The sequence below is a fragment of the Mirounga angustirostris genome, unplaced genomic scaffold, assembly GCF_029215605.1.
Source record: "Mirounga angustirostris isolate CCGP_5_RB_7025 unplaced genomic scaffold, mMirAng1.0.hap1 SCAF_8, whole genome shotgun sequence".
Classification (NCBI taxonomy): domain Eukaryota; kingdom Metazoa; phylum Chordata; class Mammalia; order Carnivora; family Phocidae; genus Mirounga; species Mirounga angustirostris.
This window is the reverse complement of record NW_026991716.1, coordinates 140,267,698-140,286,571: the sequence shown is the minus strand read 5'-3', so window position 1 is coordinate 140,286,571 and position 18,874 is coordinate 140,267,698. Positions and strand designations below refer to the sequence as shown.

Sequence of the window (18,874 nt, the reverse complement as noted above, 5' to 3'; positions counted from 1 at the left end):
CATTCTTCCAGATTCATGCCCTGACCTCAGGGTCAAGGTATTGAAGAATGCAGAAGAAGGTGGGGGTGTAAGGTCGTAAGGAACTGAAAGCTGGCTTGTTTCTTCAGGGTCCTGGAAATCCCCTCCACTCTCCAGGTCTCCTGCGGAGGTATGTGTTGATTCAGGCACATGGGGTAAGGCTGTGAGGAAGTCTTTGGTGGATTTGAGAAATGAAAAGTTGGCTGCATGCGGCATGCTTTCCATCTCTAAGGATTTTTAGGAGGCTTTGCTATGTTGGCATATGGTAAGCACTTAGTAATTTTTTTTTCTTCAATGAGTCAATCAAAATGTATTATGTGGTCTTCTCTTTGGCATCGCCCAAATAGCTGGTAAAAACCACATTGCTCTCTATGGCTTTTTGAGCTAGCCTGGTGCATTTGTTTTCCTGGAGGGAGTGGGACCAGCCTTAAGGTGAGGGCAAGAAGGCCCAGTACTCCACAGCGTTAACAGAAAGCGTGGCAGGTGTATAAATAAAGGTGGGCATGTTGGCAGGTTTTGATGGACCTGGCATCACACGTAAATATTCTACTACTTCTCATTGAATATCATCATTCTATCCTTACAGAATTTTAAGAAACCTTGAAAGGATATCATATATTCCACTGCTTCTGGACAGACCTACATCTCAGCCATCTGATTAGGTGGTTGTTTACCATATTTATAATAAATAAACACACCCACATACAAAAGTGTATCATATTCATTGATTTCTGTTAGAAGAAATACAAACCCCTCAAAACCCTTTATGTGTATAAATAAATATCCAACTTAGCTAAAGGTAAAACAAAGCTTAAAAGATTAGCTTTTTAGTTTAGTTAGTTTTAGGTTTTAGTTTTTAAGATAAATGCAGGGCTTATTTGGGGGAGGCAGAAGCAGGGTTGTAACAGGTATGCAAACTCTCAAAGTCACTGAATGGAGAGTCATTTTTTGCTAACTGCCATCTCAAAATGGATATAAATAGGCTCATGGAAAGCTCAGTTACATGTACTGTATTTAAAGGGGGAAAAAGGTAAATTGATCTTGGAAGGATCCGAATAGAACTTAATCATAACAACATTGCCATCATTACTTTTTTTTTTTTTTATTACTTGGAACATTAATTCAGGATGCACATGAGAATATAATACAGAAAGCAGGCAAGCAAAGAAATATCAATACTATTTGCAGTTTTTCTAAGGAAATATGTCCATTATATTTTCCAATCCTTTTTCATTGATGGTTAAGCTTATGCTGAGCTATACACATTCCATCGTGTCAATGTGAAAAATATAGATTTTTGAGGAAGACAACAAGAGCAGAAAGCTGATTTCACACTAAGTGGAAAATTCCTCCTACAAAAGGTTTTGTGTTTGGCTCAAGTAAGCCAAAACCGGTGCGACAGGGAACTGAATGGGGCTCCTGACTTGACCTGCACAGGCACTTGGTCAGCAGCATGCCTGTGGGAGTTTCGGGGACCAGTTCCCCAGCTGGACGGAGGAAGGCTTCTGAAGAGAGCCCATATGTGGTGAGAAGACAGTGAAGAGATTTCCTTGAAGGGCGTTACCTCTGTGCTCTGCTTCCAATCCCACCTGGCTGGTAGAACCGCTGGACGAGCCCTGAACATGTTCCCAAGCAGTGGGACAAAATGAAGTCTTGGGGCTTTGTCATGGCTGAGAATCCAATGGAGCCTGGACAGCAGGACTGAGAGCCTGGGCTTGCACTCCCAGAGTTTTCAGTGCCCAGGATGGGCAAGTACATTTTTCCCACGGGAGGGAGGGCTTCTGGGGGTCATTTCCACCCTGTGTGACGGGGCTTCCTAGAAGAACAGAGGAATTCTGGGCACAAGAAGCTGAGGTGAGTGCAGGAGACTCACCCTCACTGAGGGAGGAGGCAGGCTCAGGGCGAAGGAAGGAGAACCTCCAGGATGGAGAGCGACTGCCCAGGGCAAGGATCACTGAAGATCTGTCAGCCATGTTTCCCAGGAGACAATCAGCCTTACCGCCTCCAGGCACAGAGAGTAAGTGTCTGCCAGCTCAGGTTAGCATTGGCTGCAAGAACTGTCCCTCTCCTCACCATCAGTGTGCCCCACCCTGACAACGTAGGGGACACAACCTCAGTAGACAAGGTTGTCAGGGGATGACAACACACGAGGCAGAGAAATGGAGGGGACGGTCCAGTGCACGCCTGTGTTCCACAAGCTTCCAGCACAGAACAGATCCGAGCTGGGGGAGGGGAGAACACCTGAGGGCAAGTCAAGTTCAGAGTTTTGATCAATCTGTTCAAGAGGTGATTCTAAGTACTGGAGTTGTGTGACACCAAGTGCCTTTGATCTTCTGAGTGAGTAGGACAATTAAGGCCCCTGTTAAGCTTTATGTAGTCAAGGAAAGACTCCCCCGCTGAATAAAGCTTATTTTTTGTCTCCAAGTCCCTTTTAAACTTGCCTTTTAATTATGTCATGAATAGTGACTATTCAACATAACAATTATACTGGTGACATGCTTATTTTCTCTGCAATGTCCACATAGAGTCCTCTAAAAAGTCATTTGTTGGTGCTCATGAAAGATTTGCATATAAAGGAAAATGACAATGAGATCTTAATTATCTACAAATCCATAGATGATATTTTAGGTGACTTAAAAAGTACAAATTATGATCTGGCCCAATACAGGAGCCTCCTTAAATTAAAACTTTAGAAATCACTATGTGCTTTCTTGCCTACATTAAGTAAAACTTTCTGTTGCAAAAATAGAAAAGAACACGGTTTTCTCTTGGGCGAATATTTGCATGCTTGCTCATTTGGGGCCCATCTTGAGCTTTTAAATACATTAAAGCATATTATACAGATTTTCTAGGCATATCTTAAAGGCCTTAGCGGAATTGGTGGAAATCTCCTATTCAGAAATGTGCCAGTTTCCAGCCTGCGGTGGAGATGTACTGGCCAAAGACTGGGAACCAGCTAGAATCAAATCATTCTGTATGTTGATCCATTTTGGAGTACCTCATGGGTGGGTGTTAGGGGGACAAAACATAAATTTCACACATGGTTTGGCAGACAGGTTGAGCCAACAGCCAGTTGTCCCCACCCTCTCCCTGCCTCTGGGTCCTCCCAGCCAGGCTAGTTGAAGAGATAGACACAGGAAACAGAATTTACACAGCAGGAGAGACATTAGCAAGCCCTAAGGGAGAGAGACCAATTCCTTCTGCTGGTCACAGCAAGATCAGAGAAGGTTCTAGAAGATGCGATGTTTGAGTTCACTTCTGGAGAAAAAACAAGTGCTATCTACTGAGAGTCCCTGGACTGGGATTAGGGTGGTTACTCAAGGTCAAGACCATGGGTGTAGGACATATGGTCCATTTCGGCAAGCAGGCAGCGGGGCATAGATGGCCAGCACCCGTCTCAAGCCATCCTTTCCATAAAATAGCAGCCCTGTTGCAGTATTTCAGAGATGATTAATGGGGTTTACTTATGCAGGTCGTTTTAGATAACACCAAGTTTGCCATTAATCTGGGACTATCGTGATGCACCTGGGCCACGAATGTGTCTACAATTCGGTGTTCTTCGGACAATCCGACCCATTGAGGTGAAGTTACCCAAGGAGCTAGAGGGAGGTGCTGTGGTAAAAACTAGAACGATGTAGCTAACGCAGGTGAACCTGGGACACCCAGGATGCAACTCAGACACTGAGATTCAGAAAGATTCACACAGAGAAACTACAGATTACAAACTGAAAGCAGTGTCTGTTCTGGAAAAAGGCTGGGATCTCAAGAGTCCATTAGGGCGGGCCACTTTTGGGAAACGTCTAGATTAGGCCTCTTGAATAGATAAATATTTCAACCCTCTCCTGAAATGATGTGAGGAAAACAGAGAATCCAGAGAAGGAGCCAGAATCATCTAACAGGAGGAGGAAGGGTGGAACAGAGGGAGTCTCCCTCCGATTCTCTTCTAAAAAGAAATTCTAATCGATTTCTCTTAGTTTTCTTGGAAGGACCCGAAACCACAGCTTTCCCTACAACCCGTGACATTTACCTACCGCCTGCTAATTTGCAAAGCAACTTCTCTCATGTTCTACCCTCCGTTCCCCTCATCTTCATGCCATTGACACCACTCCAAAGTGAGCCCCCCTGCAGCTCCCTGCAGGTCAGCGAGCTCTCTCTAGTTATCCAAACAAATTGCTTTCCTAATTAAGGAGATGGAGGCCCAGAGTAGTTACATAACCCATCAAAGGTCACACAGCTGGTTAACCTCAAGCCAGAGTTCAAACCTGGGAAACATGATGCCAGAGCCTTTGCTCTTAAAGACTGTCCCCCATTTCTTGTTTTTCCACACATTGTTCTACCTGTCCTTGTCCACAAGGTGAACCCCAACTTACTGGTCCAAACCCCATTCAAGCACACAGTGGCTGACCCCCTTGCCCAGCTGGTTGGATGGAGACAAGAACAGGTGCAGGTGATGCAGTCCCCTACCCTGAGTGGGTCCCCAGGGCCCTCTGTAAGGCTGGTGGCAGCAGCCCCCTTGGGGGATTCTTGGGTACCCAGGGCAGCACCCCAAACTGAGGAAGCATTTGCTTCCCCTCTTTGCTTAGTTTGTAGCATCACTGAAGGGAAACAAAATCAATTCTTTGCCATCCCCTCTGCTCATGCTCACCTAGATTCCTTTCCTTTCCTAATTCAGCAAACCTATCCTGCTGAAAGGAAAATGAGTAGAACTTGCTGTTGTGGAAAGTAGGAGTCTGCCTTCAGTTATGTCAACGTGAGAGAGTGAAAGGCACACAAAACCTCTAGTTTTGCTTATCAAGGACGGGATTTTATCTCCATGCATCCCAGGGGAGAGTTATCCAACTCTGTCCTGGGTTGAACAGTGTCGCCCCAAATTCACATCCTTTCTGGAACCTCCAATTGTGGCCTTACTTGGAAATAGGGTCCTTGTGATGTGTTTCGTTGAGATGAGGTCATCCTGGGGGTAGGCTGGGTCCTTCACCCAATTCTTACAAGGACTGGTGTGCTTTTCCGAAGAGAAGAGACGCAGAGACAGACACAGGGAAAAGTGTCATGTGCAGACAGAGGCAGGGATTGGAGTGGTGCATCTCCAGGCCAAGGACTGCCAGATGCACCAGGAGCGAGGAGACATGCATGGTGTGGGTTCTTCCCTAGAGACTTGGTGAGCGTGGCCTACTGACACCAGAACCATGAGACAATTACTTTCTTTTGTTGAAGCCTCCCCGTGTATGGAAATGTCTTACAGTAGCCCTAAGAAACTAATACACGGCCATCAGAACTGGATTCTGATTTCCTTGGTCATCACCCTGCCGGCTCATGTGTTTCTAGATACAGATAGACAACTAGGAGAATAATTTTTCCCTCTTGGCAGATGCAACCAGGGAGTTCTACAGAGAACAGATTACAGAGGCAATTTCTAATACATGCTTCCCCCAATATAGACTTTTTTTTCCTTACAAGTGAATTGGGTTTGAAAAACTTGAATGAAGCAATGAAGCAGTCTGAGTGAAGAGGAAATGGATTCAGTAAGCATTTGTAGATTTCCAAATGGTAAGGCCATCTTACAGGCTGACCACGTGCGGGGGGGCCTCAGCAAGTCTTGACTTTTCTCAGGATGCTCTGTCCCCTGGGGCTGTTCTCAGATTACTGCAGAGTCATCAGTGTTTGCAGATCTGTGGGTCCTCCCTCCCCACCCCCTGAGATTTTGGAAGCCGAGCTTATAAAGAACGCTTGGAAGAAGAGACCTTGATCTTGGAGAAATTAAGATTGAGAGGGAAGGAAAGTTTTATGTAATTATTCAAAGACCTGCTATTTGGGAACGGGATCCGACACTGTTTTGTGTGGTTTAGATTAGACAGGTAAATCAGACAGAATGTTAGCCATAGGTTTCAATTTAGTGTAGGGCATGCCTTTCTTTCTGGAAGGAAAAGAAATAGTGAAGCTACTTATTTAGGACAGGACTGAATAAACAAGTAGTGGTCAGGCAGACTGGGTTAGGGTAGGAATCCCACACAAACATCTGCGAAGCACCTAATTCTTCTAAGTGTGCCATAGTCTGCATAGGAGAAAGAACACCCAACATGAACGTTTTGACCTGTGGAACTTCTGATGGGCTATGAGAGCTGAGTAAATTGGAGACAGGTGCAGACCTGCTATGTATCCACCAGCTTTGTTATGATCCTAGGATTCTCCTTTGGGCAACTAGCAAAATCTGAGCAAAGGAAGAACTCAGAAGAGATGAGAGAGACACATGTTCATTCTGAATCTACCATTCAGGAATGGAGGTGGTAGTTCTAATATGTTCCTTAATAAACTTAGGACACTCACGTGCCTTCACATCCAATAAACCTAATGATTTCAAAGAAACTTTGAAGTAAATTTCTAAAATATAAGTCATCCTCAAAATTGGACAGAATCTCATGGGGAATAAACCTTAATTCCAAAATTAAATTTAAGACTCTGTGAAATAACCTTTACACAAGTCAATTACAAGACAAAAAAACTAAAGACTTTTTGTACACAATCAGCTCCCAAAAGTTCATCAACATTTTAAAGGACCATTGAGAATAGGTCCTTTTAGAAACATCTGGGAGAATTTGAATCAGGTTGACTGAGAACACCTAGGTTTTCATTAGAAGTGTTTTAAATGACTACCAGTGGAAAACAATTGTTTCTAGCTTTTTCAAACTACTTAAACTTCAGGGTCAAAGACTTGGTACAAATATTCTGAAATTTTACAAATTTAATGCATTCTCCTATCTATGTTTTAATGTGTCTGAACTTGAATTGCAGTTTTTAAATCCCTGTTTCATAGACTTTTATTAGTCTCTAGTGGCATACATCCTAGAACTATCCTAGGAAAACTTACACACAAGGGGCCATGTTTGATTTGCACATCCACATAAACAAATGTTATTTCATTACTCTATTTTCACATGTTCCAAGACATAAACTTATGGTGCTATTAGAATCGCTGATGCCTGGAGTCTCTGAGCTATTTTAGGACTACTGGTGCAGTTGGAAACAAAGGAACCAAAATTAGGATTGCCTCCAGAAAACAGGGTGATTGGAGAGCTCTAATCTGCTGGCAGAGTCCCATATTTTAGCTATAAATGTTTTAATGCCATTTATTGTTTTATGCTTCTCAAATGCAATACACTGCACCATTAATTTTGTAGTTTCATCTCTGGAAGCTATAAATTGAACCTTTCCTATTGTCTTAATTTTCTGTAACTTTTAATAACATTTGTGAAAGGATACAGGAAAGAAGAAATTGCTATTGTAGAAATTCTTTCTTCTCTTTCACCCCAAAGCAGTGACTGGAAAGACCACATGGTTTAGATATCCAAAATTCATTGTTTAGAATTAAGGAAAATAATCTCAAACTTAGATACTACTTTGGATCTTCCAAAGAGGATAGTGAGCCAGGTGTCCCTTGTTGGTCACACTCGGGCTTCTCTTTTTAAAATATGACTTTCTCCAAAACATCAGTCACATATTACAGTTTAAAGATTATGCCAGGAAGAGATCGACTTGAAAACCAGTTATCTTTGAATAAATCCCAGAGTCCTTAACTTATTTGGTCACTTTATCTGTAGTGTCATTTGCAAATATCTTCTCCCATTCTGTGGGTTGCCTCTTTTGTGGAATGTTTCCTTTGCTGTGCAGAAGCTTTTTATCTTGATGAAGTCCCAAAAGTTCATTTTTGCTTTTGTTTCACTAGCCTTTGGAGATGTATCTTGAAAGAAGTTGCTGTGGCCGATGTCAAAGAGGTTATTGCCTTTGTTCTCCTCTAGGATTTTGATGGATTCCTGTCTCACATTGAGGTCTTTCATCCATTTTGAGTTTATCTTTGTGTATGGTGTTAGAGAATGGTCGAGTTTCATTCTCCTGCATGTGGCTGTCCAATTTTCCCAGCACCATTTATTGAAGAGACTGTCTTTTTTCCATTGCATATTTTTTCCTGCTTTGTCGAAGATTATTTGATCATAGAGTTGAGGGTCCATATCTGGGCTCTCTATTCTGTTCCATTGGTCTATATGTCTGTTTTTGTGCAAGTACCATGCTGTCTTGGTGATCACTGCTTTGTAATATAGCTTGAAATCAGGCAATGTGATGCCCCCAGCTTTGTTTTTCTTTTTCAACATTTCCTTGGCGATTCAGGGTCTTTAGGGCTAGTATCCAAGATCTACAAAGAACCTTTCAAACTCAATACCCAAAAAACAAATAAGTCAAAAAATGGGCAGAAGACATGAACAGACACTTCTCCTAAGAAGACATACAAATGGCTAACAGACACATGAAAAAATGTTCATCATCATTAGCCATCAGGGAAATTCAAATCAACACCACATTGAGATATCACATTATACCAGTTAGAATGGCAAAAATTGACAAGGCAAGAAACAACAAATGTTGGAGAGGTTGTGGAGAAAGGGGAACCCTCTTACACTGTTGGTGGGAATGCAAGTTGGCACAGCCACTTTGGAAAACAGTGTGGAGGTGCCTCAAAAAATTAAAAATAGAGCTACCCTATGACCCAGAAATTGCACTACTGGGTATTTACCCCAAAGACACAGATGTAGTGAAAAGAAGGGCCATATGCACCCCAATGTTCATAGCAGCAATGTCCGCAATAGCCAAACCGTGGAAAGAGCCGAGATGCCCTTCAACAGATGAATGGATAAAGAAGATGTGGTCCATACATACAATGGAATATTACTCAGCCGTCAGAAAGGATGAATACCCAACTTTTACATCCACATGGATGGGACTGGAGGAGTTATGCTAAAGGAAATAAGTCAAGCAGAGAAAGTCAATTATCATATGGTTTCACTTATTTGTGGAACATAAGGAATAGCATGGAGGACATTAGGAGAAGGAAGGGAAAAATGAAGGGGGGTGGGAATCAGAGGGATAGATGAACCATGAGACACTATGGACTCTGAGAAACAAACTGAGAGTTTTAGAGGGGAGGGGGTGGGGGATGGGTTAGCCTGGTGGTGGGTATTAAGGAGGGCACGTACTGCATGGCGCACTGGGTGTTACACACAAACAGTGAATTGTGGATCACTACATCAAAAACTAATGATGTACTGTATGGTGACTAACATAACATAATAAAATTAAATTTAAAAAAAAAACTTATTTGGTCACCCACCTGGCATATGGCAATCAAAGGCAAGATGAATCCTTTGAGGCAAAGGGATCACCCCCGCTTGAAAACCAGGAATCTGTACCCCATTCATAGGCTCACAGTAGGGCTAAAGGGATGAGTTACCCAACAGGGGGCCCAATACACTCAATCATCTATTCATATTGTGATATAATAATTTATATAGTATTGCAATATCTGTATATAATATCATAATATTATATGTATATAATATTGTACATGTATATCATGTCGTATGATAAAGATGGCGGTCTCATTTAACACCCAGTCAAGGCCAGGCTGTACACGAAGAACTTATGGACACATTATCTTTAATTGTCACATCAACCATACAAAAAGGATGCTCTTCTATGTTGTACAGATGATTTAGAAGAATTTAAAAGCAATGTAAGCTCAGAGAAGCTACATAATTTGCATCTGACTCTAGATGTTCCACCACTCCACATTACAACTTTCATCTTAGACTTCTGTTGTTTATATAACTTTTAAAATTTAGCCTAATTAAACCCTGTAAAAAATATTATGCATAAAGAGTAACACAAAGCCACTCTTACTCTCCAGACAGGAATAATCTCGTGGGGCTTGCTCTAAGTTTGACTACCTATAGCAGTGTAGATCGGGGCATAGGTCGGGACTGCCAATGCTACCCACTCCTGCCTGCCCCCTCTTTGGTTCCCTTTGGTCCTCCGGGAAGACTCCAAGTCCAAGGCCCCTTGGAGTGTGTGCCTGCTTCCTCAGCCCCACTGCTCATTTCCAACAGAGTCCATTTGACATTAAAATAGGACAGAAATTGCAGGAAAGGAGCAGGCAGTGGAATGAAGCTAAAGCTTGCACGTGGAGGGAACACGGACAGAGGACAAGGTTATTACGTTTGAAGGATTATTCTCTCATTCTTTCTTTCTGGCACTTATCTTTGGTCTCATCCTAAACAAATATTTTGTGGTGGGGCTTGAAAGAAATAGGTTTCAACCTGAATTTAACAGGACATTGATTTGTGTGAAAGTTAAGCAGGGAAAAGAGGAAACCTAGAAATCTGTGGAATTGTTTTAAATACATTGAAATTAAGGATGAATTTTTTCAAATGTTACATGCTATACATTTCTAATATAATTTTCTTTATAAATATAACTGGTACTAAAGACATCTGCTTAGATAAAGTAAGTATATATGGTCTGTGACTATGACTACCTATAATTACAAAACAGGATTTATTAAACTGCTATTAAAGTTAAATTATTTCTATAGTAAATATACTACTATAATTGGAAATCCTGTGTGATATGTTTCTTCTGGTAGAATTGGATCTATGGAAACATAGCCACTTTGGAGAATAGTTTTAAGTTTTATAGCTAGAATGTTCCAATTTTGTAATATGACCCTCTGGAAATCCAGCTTACTGCATCCTGGCGTTGTACTGACAGGTTTCTAAGATAAGTAGAAAATGAAGCTGAAGCTAGTATTTTTCCCCCTCAAATGTCAGAAAGATATTAAGCAGAAAAATAGTTGAATGTAGAATTCCTCGTGCATGAATTTCGAAATGTTCCAAAATAATTAACTTTGTTTGGAACCAGTTAAGGCTAGGATATAAATTACAAATTTGCACATTGATAAAATCTAAACAGGGATATATTCCTAAAGCCAATTTTTTCTTTTGTTAAGCATGTGAACATCTGTGAGTTAAAGGATTAAATCAAAAGTATGAGAAAGATGTAAAAACCAACTGCTTTTGTTTAATAATCTAGTGATTTCTCTCTCTGTGGTGGCTGAACTTACTCTTCTTTACAGGTTTCCTTGAGGATGAGGGTGATTCTAGTTGTCTTTTGAACATCGCTGGTTTTCTTCTTTTATACAGTACAAAATGATGCTTAGATTCAAGCTGCAGATTCTACTGTGGGACACCAAAAGCCCAGGGTTGTAGGAGCCACCGGCTCTTACTCAAGTGAGGGAGGGGAGACGTGTGCTAGAGCTCATGGTCCATGACGGTCAAGCACAGAAGCACATGCTTATATAGGAGAGGAGTTCCAGAGAGACAGTTTTTACGATGAAAACACGGACATAGCAATACCACAGTTACTATAGGTTTCCGTGAGGATTATTGAGGAGAGACTCTTACTAATCACACACTTGAAAAACGTTAGCTACAACTGAGACTTTCTGGGGGTGGCTGTTCTTTGATTTTTCCAGGTTTTAAGTAACTCTCTGTCATCTCTCTATCTCTGTCCTCTTTCTCTCTGCCATCTCTACGTCTCTCTCCAGTTAACTGGAGGCTAGATACGATGGGCGAACTTAGGGCTTCTTTAATGAACCATAACTGAACGGTGTGCATGCACAGAGTCATTCTATAACCCCAAGGATATTCGATGCTGCTATACAGTAAAAACAGGAAGTCTGAATAAAAAAATACTTGAATAAGTATTTTCCATAAAGTAGAAATGCTGTTACTAAAGCTGTAAGTTTATTAGATCATAGGAGATTCACTTACTAACACCCAGCTTTTTAGTTTCCTGAAACTTGTCTCAAAGTCCCCATTAAGTCTTCTGCCATTCAGGTATTTTGGAATGGATATTAACTCACTCCATTATGAGCATTCTTAAGCTCCCATAACTCCAGGTGAAATCCTTTTTACTAAATATATTTAATATTCAGTATATAAGTAGGTCCTACTATTGAACGACAGCTAAAGACTTTCTGAGGATTCCATGATTTCCTGAGTAGTCTGCCTGATTCACCAGACTTTTAATAGCAATTTATGAATAATATAAAAAATAGTGATTCCAAACAAAGGAGTTGTATGTGGCAGGAACACTCAGTTTTTTTGTTTGATTTTTTTTTTCTTGTATGTACATGAGCAGATCATGTCACAAAATTTTCATGCAGTGTTCCACTAGATTGCTAACTTATTTACATGACTGTCAGGAATTAATTTCAAATGTTGATTTAACGCTGTGCATATGAGAAGTATGGAAATTTAAAGTCAGCAACATAAAAGAAAATTAGAATCCCATCTTTTCAGGAGGAATAAAAGGAAAATCACACTCCCAATGAACAAATATACATCCACTGCCTGCCAGAGATCACCACAACTTGCTAGTACCTTTGTTAGGGTAAAGCAGATTCAACTGAGCTCACCAGTGTTTCCAAAGCTTATAGAATAATTAAAACAAATAAATGCATCAGCACCTATATATTTATAATCAGCACTCACCATCAACTAAAGAGGTACAAATTATCGATTTTTCTTTTTTTAGAAATGAGAGAACATAGATTAAAACTCCCCAAGCCATATTTTAATAATATTGCTTTAAAAATTCATCTTAAACCAATTAATAAGACTGCAATTTTAACAGAAACTCTCTAAAGGTAGAATTACTACCAAGAGAAAGGACAAACTCAAAACCTACTAATGTATTCAAAAGACTATTAAAAAAAACTTTACAATTTAATTATTGGAAGATTATAGAACTGCTTCAGCACTTCTGTACTGAGTAAGTAAGCTGTACGTGTGAGGAGTAATAAATGAAATTGTTAATTTTACTGTTTCTCCGGGGAGTAGCAGGGGAAGAGTGGGAGTTATGCTATTTAGATCTCCAAATGGATCTTGGTTTATAAGCAATAATAAATCTTAAATGTGTTGCTAATTAACTCCACTTCAAACCACTCCCTTTTTTTAGGGCTTAAAAGACACTTGACTCCTGGGATCACTCACCATTCATATTCTTAAAGATGTTCAGGATGGGGAGGATTTGCCGGTAATAGGGCACCAAAGCTTCACCCACCATCTCAGCTGACACAACCAGATGCTGGAGGACTTTAAGGGTGACGCAGATGACCTGTCGGTTTCGAAGGTTCAAGGCATCTTCAAGGTAGGACAAGGAACAAACCGAAAATAAGAAGCATTAATTCCAACAATGGTAAGGTGAAGTCCACTTGTAGAACACTTAACTGAACTGTATGAGGTTAGCTGGATGAACCTTTATTACTATAGTTTTGAATGATGCCCGGTAGCCTTTAATGTTATAAACAAGATCTTGTTTGTTAATTATTTGTTCTTCCAATCTGTGCCCATCCCTCACCAACCCTAAGAAAGCCGCTCATCGTCCTTCACAGAAGAGGCTGGTGATGGACAAGATCCGTTAGCGTCGTTGGGGTAAAAGGGCCCCATGAAGGCCGACAGACAAATTTCTATGCAACAGTCCTTTCCAGTTAACAACCTATGTGATCCTTAAAACCATTACCACGAAACAAACATTTATTTGGGAAGGGAGAACTGGGTGTGGTGTGTGTGAGAAGAAACTACAGGCTGTAACAAACACCGACAAGGTTCTTGGTAGAAGTGAACATGAAGCGACTATATTTAGACTCTCAAGAACGCAGGAAAGAAAAGCAACAGTTTTAAAGCTCAGAACTTCAGAAGGAATCAACAGTAAATAAGAGACCCAAAGAATGCAAAATGGTTTTAAAGAACAATTCTAAATGCACAGTAACAAGCTACACTAGAGAGATTGGATGGAAACAGTAAGTTACCTGGTTGTCCCCCCACTTGCTGGGTCTGGAAGGTATCATTCGTTCCAGTGGGGAAAGCAGAGGACTAGGGACCAGAATGCTGGTAATTGGATGTATGAACTTGCCAACTCCCCTATGTGGTCTCAGTTTCCCCAATCATGGGAATGTATTATTTATTTTCTAAAATGACTAAAAGTTCCAAGACTTAAATAGAAGGGCTATATAAGGCATGTATCATAGAACGTCAGAGGTGGTGACAAACTGATGCCCCCAGACTATTCCAAAAGAAAGTCAAAGGCTCTTATCTGTAAGATGTTCCATCTTCTAAAGAAAAGATTGGCTATGATTAACCTATGTGTCATTTATGGAAGGACAAAAGGAGCCAGGCTACCAAAAGGGATGACACCATGGCCAATATATGTGATGCAGTCCTGACATTATTCTTGAACTGTAGCTCACATTTCTAATAGCCGGGATCTTCTAGCACCTCAAATTCAGTGTGTTCCAAAGATAAGTTTCCTCCATAAACTTTCTATTTTTCCTACATTCCCCATATTAGCAATGATACAACCAGATTCCTAGCCTCCCAGGGTCAAAAGTGTTGAGTATCTCATATATTTATTGAATACTCTACTGAAAGTGAAAACCAGAATGGTTGTATGGGTACAGAATCGTGAGTGTATCAGTTGTTCATCCTTGCATGACTGACTGGCAATTGCAGCTCATTGCCACCTCCCAGCATCATGAGAAAATATTCTATCGCATATCACTAGCCCAGAAAGAAATTCAAAATTCAAAGTTCAGTTTCTACTGAATGCATTTGGCTTTTTTAAAGTTGAAAAATCCTAAATCAAACAATTTTAAGTTGAGGACCGTCTGTAAACACAAATGTGGTGAATGGAGATGGCTCAGCTTTAACTCCGGGAACCAATCTAAACATAACTATGGAATTTCAGTTGTATGATGGCTCATTACCACAGAATTTAGACACACTGCAGGCCATACCCTATTCTGAAAACAACTAGAAATAGAAGGCTATGATTTAGCCTAAAAGTTGTAGTAATAAGATACTCAAAAGCAAAGTGCCTGAGGGAAGTTTCTGGAAAGGGCGAAGGGCAGGTATAGGATCTCACAGACAGAAGTGGGGGCTCTTTTTCTGGTTTTGTCCAATCCAAAATGTTTTGGTTTTTCAGGTAACCAAGTACTGAACCCTGCCTCCTGACCCAGCTCAGTTTAACAAAAGAGAACTTGGGAACCAGCAGAAATGTTGCTATGAGGATTATGGGCAGTAAACACTCTTTCAAAATGTCTACCAATGAAGCTAAACATGTTAAGAAAGATAGGGTATTTAAACAGCAAATCTAAAGGGGCATCCAGCCCAGTGGATAGAGTAAAGAAGGCTCCTAGACACAGGGACAGACTCGAGGGATGAGTAGTGGTTATTTAGGTGAAGAGTATTCCAGGAGAGGGAAGAGCATGCTAGAGGCTGTCTCCTCTTAGATAAAAAGAGTCCTCCTACAAGGTTGACTCCAGCTCATAGGGATAAAGTTCTGCTTAGCAGTGTGGGAACAAAACTCCAGATAGCATAGAAACAGTTTTCTAAATAGTTTTATCATTGTGTAGAGTCCATCTGACAATTGCAGGAAAGATTTTCATAGCCATAATGGCTATAGAATACTGGCTTTCTCACAGTTTTCTTCTTTTAGAATATGCATACCAATGCTTGCAATAAGCCTAGAATATGCTCATTTACTACCAATGTTAGAGTTCGCCATATAGAATATATTGATTATGGAGTAAAGTTTTTGTATCTATGAGTAATAATAACATCAAACTTTTGTTGATTAGGTTTATGCCTGTCTGTATAGATAATTGATCACATGGAAATAAACTAACAATCTCTCTCACCATGGATGGTAATAACAGCTATCAGGAAATAATTATTTCATTTTACTGCAAACTTGATTGAATTAACATGTTTGTGATAAATGTTATTGGATTGACAATGACTGACAAGTAAGATGTGTAAACCATTACTCTTAATGGCATCTAAAATGGAACTCTGAGTCTCCTAAATGACCAGGGAATAGATCTAAAACCTCTGCACTCACTGTGAAATAAAGCCAGGGTATGCACTATAAAAGCCCCTGAACATCATCCAAGAGGGATTTTTTTTTTTTATGTTGCCCCTTTCCACTTCAGTTCCTCTATTTTTCTTCCTCATTCTTGAGGAATTAAGATATACCATTAAGTTGGAAGTCTTTTTGTTCTTACCATCCCAATGGAATTAAATAAAAAAGGGCTTTTTTTTTTTTTGGAAACAAAGTTCTTTTCCTTTGAAAAAGTATGTTAACAGATATAAAGAATATGATTCTGTAGCTTGAAAGAGCAGAAATGTGTTTATTCTTGTCTTGATAGGCCTGAAAGCTATTGTCAACACATAAGTGAGGACTTTGAACTCAAGATTTAAGATTTTGAAAAGGGTCTGATATGAGATATCTACTGACATTATAGATCAGCCAGTGGAACCTTTCTATTCAGAAAAATTGGATTTCTATTGTACTGCTTACTTCCTTCAAGTATAATCAACAAGATAGAGCTCCCAGATATATAGAAATTGCTGAAGAATAAGGAAAAAAAATAATTTAAAGTCAAAGTGGTAAAACTTATTCATCTTAGATGGTTATAAGTTACATGTATGATTTTTCTCAAGCATAAAATCCATTATTGCTGTAATTTTTGCAAAGTGTGAACATTTTCTACCATTAGATATGATTCACTACCGGGGAATCAGGAAAAATGGAAATATTTCTACTTCTTTTAAAACTGGAAACACCAAACAAAATGCAAAAGCAAACAATAAAGTCTAAAAAATATTTTTGACATATGCTATAAATGTTAATATCCTTGATATACAAATAGCTATCACAAACCAATAAGATTGAGTGAGAGGAATGATGTAGGAATTGTGACATAACATTAGGCTAGTATTGACCTTCTGACATATGCCAGAAGGAGGATCATCTGCTTCTGGATTGCAGCTGACCATGGGAAACTGAAACCAAGGAAAGCAAAACCATGGATAAAAGTGTGTGTGTGTGCTGGGGCCGGGGGGGGTGGGCACTACTGTATGTGTATAGTATTTGACCCAGCTATTGCGCTTCTGGGCATTTAGTCTAAGGAAGTATGCACCTGTGCAGAAAGAGTCACAGGGAAGGATGTGATAGATAATATTTATAATTAGAAACAATCTAAATGTTCCAAAAACAATGGATTAAGTAAATTCAGGTATACCTATATAATGGAAAATTACAAAGTTACCAAAGTCATCTAATAGAAAAATATTTTTTAAAAAATAGGAAAATGTTTATAAGATACAGGTGAGGAAAAAAGTAGGTTATAAAGCTATGATCTCATTTTGTAGAATAGAATGTAAACAGAAATTTATATACTCAGGCGCTAACAGTAGAGACTATCTTTTCTGTAGGCATACGTACACATAGGATTTTATTCCATTAAAAAGACATACTTTTTTATACTGCTTAAAAAATATTCAGCATATTTACCTAAAAATATTCTTCATGATGACTTCGTATATTTTAATTTAGTGGAATGTAGAACTCTCTCCTTATGCGTTCTCAGTATTTTCTTGATTATTCTTAACCATTTATATCTTGAGACAAACTTTAAAATAATTTGGTGAGCTTAAAAAATATGCTTGAGACTGATAAAAATTTTAATAAGTTTAGAGATTATTTGGGGTGAAATTTACATCTTTACTACTGAATCTTTCCATTAGAAACATGTATCTCTTCAATTTTCCTTGTCGTCTTTAACCTCCTCAGGAAAGCTTTACAGTATTTTTCATTTAGATTCTGCATAATTTGTTAGGTTTACTCAAAGGAATTTTATACTTTGATACTATTTGTCTAAGACCATTTTATCCCAATATGCATTCTAAAAATTCTTCATAACACATACATAAAAACATTATTTTTATATATTTATTTACTGGTGAACTTAATTCTTGAGTGAATTCAGTGGGGTTCTAAAAGTAAATATATTATCACAAACATTGCTAAATTGATCTTAACTTTCTAGTATTTATTTTTGGTCATATGTCAGAGGCCAGAATTTCTAAAAGAAAATACAGTATTATAATGCTGAGAGTAGACATTTAAGACTTTGAATCATTCTCATTTATTTATCTTAAATGATTATTATTTTTATTGTATAAAATATGTATAATATAAAATGTCATTTGACCATTTGCTAGTGTGCAATTCTGTGGCATGAATTACATTCACAAAATTGTGCAACCATCACTACTACCTATTTCCAAAACTTTTTCATGACCCAAAACAGCCCCTAGTAACCTCTCATCTACTTGCTTGCTATCTCCAAGAATTTGCCTATTAGAGAAATCTTAATGATGTATCTTAAGTATTTTTTTAAAGTTAAAATATTTTATAAATATTTAAGATTGTTTGGTCTAACATATTAGTTGAATTGGATTGCAATGGACATAAATTTTGCTGGTCAAGGGGCGCTAATCATGTAATTCATTAATTTACAAAATATATGAATTCACAATATGTTTTCAAACTAAATGTAGGTTTCAAAATTGTAGAAATTTTTCTCTTCCCAAACAGAATTCAACTGCTAAATAAATGTGATATGGCTGAGTTCTCATATTCTTGGGCAATTAATGCATCAGAGACTTAGCTCAGCTATTACGGGCATCCAGGAAACTTATGATAAAGGCTACAATTTTGTCTCTAATTCATTGTTTTCCAGTAAGTGTTATGTTAACAATAAAAGCATCAATGTTTCTCTCCTCCCATGCAGAAAGGAAAAACTACCTTTATACAAAATGCAGATTTTCTTTCAAAGCTTTGTTATTAGAAGTAGTTAATTTTTATACTTTCTCAATTGACAAGAATATATTCTGACTTTAGGACCATAGAACACAACTTAGCATTTGGTGAGTGTTTGGCTTTTCTTTCCCTTAAATACTTAGTTTTAAAGACTGATACATAATTAATAATTTTTTTAATAAATGAAAGTATTCATTACCAAAATGGTCTCAACAATAGAGTCCCTAGCATGATCGAGGTTACACTCACAACTTTGCAGACATAAAAGAAACCTGAATAACAATGTAATCCCACACACTCCTCA

General features: G+C 38.9%; 1 protein-coding gene and 1 long non-coding RNA gene across 2 annotated transcripts in view; one reads left to right on the top strand and one right to left on the bottom strand.

Annotated features, from left to right (window-relative positions):
* Positions 1-14,024, top strand: part of LOC123836810 (uncharacterized) — a 30,435-nt gene extending 16,411 nt beyond the window's left edge. Inside the window, exons 2-3 of the long non-coding RNA XR_010413841.1 lie at positions 12,862-13,053; positions 13,274-14,024. This is a non-coding gene — a long non-coding RNA (uncharacterized LOC123836810). The remainder of the gene's footprint in view (positions 1-12,861; positions 13,054-13,273) is intronic.
* Positions 1-18,874, bottom strand: part of PACRG (parkin coregulated) — a 524,905-nt gene that overhangs the window by 189,562 nt on the left and 316,469 nt on the right. The window contains exon 4 of the mRNA XM_054505638.2: positions 12,897-13,046. Within this exon, the coding sequence (XP_054361613.1) occupies positions 12,897-13,046 (150 nt within the window). The remainder of the gene's footprint in view (positions 1-12,896; positions 13,047-18,874) is intronic.